At 40.6% G+C, this 3,358-nt stretch overlaps 1 protein-coding gene across 1 annotated transcript; it reads left to right on the forward strand.

Moving 5' to 3' along the window:
• Positions 1-439: 439 nt before the first annotated feature.
• On the forward strand, positions 440-2,994 carry LOC122142941 (bone morphogenetic protein 10-like). The gene is made up of 2 exons (XM_042753912.1): positions 440-1,063; positions 1,877-2,994. Exons 1-2 carry the CDS (start codon positions 664-666, stop codon positions 2,956-2,958), a joined length of 1,482 nt encoding a protein of 493 aa, XP_042609846.1. The 5' UTR covers positions 440-663; the 3' UTR covers positions 2,959-2,994.
• The last annotated feature ends 364 nt before the right edge of the window (positions 2,995-3,358 follow it).

The raw sequence follows: 3,358 nt of genomic DNA on the forward strand, positions 1-3,358 counted from the left end.
TCCACTCTTGTTCAAAGATATGGAGGCACTCTTCAGACATTTGTCAAAAAGAAATGGTCAATAAACTTAAGTCCCAACACTCATAGGAAATCATAGGAAAAACAAATAAACACTAGGTCCAAAATCTGCCCTGGCTCACCCACCCAAACAAAGGAAGGGGCTTCTGCACGTATCAGAGCAATGTTTACAAAATCCTCATTAAGGAAAAGAAAGCAGATAACGGTACACGCGCACACACACACACACACACACACACATACACACTGGGACACTATGAACACTAGAAAGGCAGAGCTTCCTAGTTTTGTAGATAAGGGACAGAGAGAGAAAGTAGAGAGAGCAAAAGTGAGGGAGAGAGATGAAAAAACATTTGAAAAAAGATGCCACAGAGGGACATCACTTTCACGTAATGAAAATGCTCAGAGGTCAGGATAGAGGCACTTTAATGCAGTGACCAGTCTGCGGCTACATATAAGAACCAAAACAGCATAGGACGGCTTTTCTTTCCTACATTCTGTACTGGAGCGAGCATTGACCTTCTATCCAGAAGAAAGGGTTGAGTTCTTCAAATAAGGGGCATTTGTCACTGAATCTATAGATCTAGATTTTGCTCCTGTAAAACTCTGCACCTATATCTGATACAGACCTCATTTGCCTCACATCATGGGTGCCAGCAGGAATTACTTTTGGATTATGTGTACATCCAGCACATCTGTTTTATTGGCCTTTTTCTTGCTTTCCTGGGGGTCTTTCTGTGCACAAGGTAGCCCTATCGGCTCCCCCGAGAGGCTCCACACTGCTCCAGGGTTAGATGACGGACATGGAGGGGTTCTGGATCCTTCACTCCTGGAGCAGGACAGTGAGGTGGACATACAGAGCTTGCTGGAGACCCTGAAGGGACAGTTTCTACGCACTTTTAACCTGACACGTCCCGGCCCCCCTGTGCAGCCAGGGACCACTCGAGTAGAGCCCCCTGAATACATGCTGGAGCTCTATAACCGCTTTGCCAGTGACCGGACAGCAATGCCTTCTGCAAACATTGTACGCAGCTTTAAAAATGAAGGTAACTGCATATTTATTTTTCCATGAAGGACTGTATAACTGTTTGTATTCTGGGAATTTTTGTTGGTTTATGTAAAATATCGTGATAGCAATAAAATAATTTATTTTCTATTGTGGATGTAATACAAAAACACATAAATGGTAACTTAGTATTTAAAGTGAATTAACAATAAATTAATGATTAACAATAAAGTAATAAAATAAGCAATAAAATAAAATTCTAGAAAAGTTATCTAAAATGCATGTTTTGGTTGTGCACTATTTGCTCATTGATTAAAATAAAATACTAATGCTTGATGAATTATGTACAATTAATTGAGAAAATATAATAACAGCTGGCTTTTTTGGGTGTGTACTGTATCATTATAAATAATAGCACTTTGATGCAAATTTAATATCTCTGAATAACTATTTGAACAATTAAAATAAATTTTAAATGTATTTTTGTTGTGTTGTGAAATTTAATATAATCTTCATGTTGTCTAGAAATGCACGCAAAAGTGGATGACCTCATTTTCACCCAGTTACATTCATTTTAATTAAATAGACAGTTAATCTTGCCCAAGTGCACACATGTACAATATATATGACCCCAAAAATGTCTAATAATATTACTATATATTAAATGTATTTAATGTGTGTGTGCATATATATATATATATATATATATATAGATTATATTATATTATATTATATTTGTATATTTTATTGTAATGTCTTTGAAGTATTATTTATGGTAGATTTAATGACAACATGAGAATCTGAATTCCTAATTTTTGTGTATGTGTGTGTGTGTGTGTGTTGTTCTTTACAGACTCCTCCCCATGTAGCGTGGGACCTGGTGGGGTGAGACAGCACCCACTTATCTTCAACGTGTCTATCCCACATCACGAAAGAGTTGCTGCAGCTGAGCTCCGACTGTACACTTTGGTCCAGACTGACCGCAACAAATACATTGGTGTTGACAGAAAAGTCACCATATATGAAATTAAACATCTTGAAACGAACAGCAGTCAGCAAATAAAAGGGGACAATATTGAGGGAGGAAATCAAACAAAGCATGAGAAAGAAACAGAACTAGTGGAGTTGGCATCTCGACAGGTTTACGGTACAGATAATGGGTGGGAATCCTTTGACATGACCGCTGCAGTGCAACTTTGGCGGAAATCAGACTATGGCACCACCCACAGTCTGGAGGTCCACATAGCCAGTTTGAACTCTCAGAGTTTGACATCAGCTGAAGGTAAGGATGAAGGCAACACCAGAGGAGGGGACATGGACATTGACACCAGCCCTGAGGACAAACACAAACCCTTAATGATCGTCTTCTCTGATGACCAGAGCGGAGACCACCGCGGAGACAAACGAGAATTGAATGAACTGATCCACCATGAGACCACTGGGCTGGGTGTTCAAGACAACCTTGACCTAGAACTGAACGGTCTCTGGGATGACCTGGAAGTTATGGGTCAAAAAGATGGGAATGAGATAGAGGAGCAGAGCGAGGAAGCTCTGATACAGATGCGCTCTAACTTCATCTATGACACAGCGTCTAGAATCCGACGCAATGCCAAAGGCAACCAGTGTAAAAAGACTTCCCTCTATGTGGACTTCAAAGAGATCGGCTGGGACAGTTGGATCCTAGCGCCCTCCGGTTATGAAGCCTTTGAGTGTACGGGGATGTGCATGTACCCTTTGACCAAACACGTTACACCTACAAAACATGCCATTGTGCAAACTTTGGTCAGTCTGAAAAGTCCACAAAGAGTGTCCAGGGCTTGTTGCGTACCCACTGAACTAGATCCCATCTCCCTGCTCTACCTAGATGATGCAGGTGTGGTGACATATCAGTATAAATATGAAGGTATGGTGGTTGCTAAGTGTGGATGCAGATAGTATTTAATGGACTTGCGGAAGTGGGGTGAAGCTGGGCCAAAAGCTTAGAGATTGAATTGGAAGGAAACTAAAAGACAGTTATTGTCTACGGCCTACATACCAAGTTTCTTCCAAATGGCAGTGGATGAGCTCTTACTCCCAACCTTAACAGCGTTAACAGGAGTCATGAAATGAATGGAACCTGCCAATTCTAGAGCCATGTGACGAGGGGCCATAATACAAAATTTAGTGAGAACGGTGACCATTTCATCCCTGCTGAATAAGGATTGGGTGGAACATAAGACAATAATTGAACCACTTGACACGCCTCAAGATCAGCGGGGATAAATGAACTGTTCTTATCAGAAAAGACTGAAGTTTAAGTCAGAGATTATATCAACTTCAACTCGTTACATACTTG

Source organism: Cyprinus carpio, chromosome A5 (genome assembly GCF_018340385.1).
Source record: "Cyprinus carpio isolate SPL01 chromosome A5, ASM1834038v1, whole genome shotgun sequence".
NCBI lineage: Eukaryota > Metazoa > Chordata > Actinopteri > Cypriniformes > Cyprinidae > Cyprinus > Cyprinus carpio.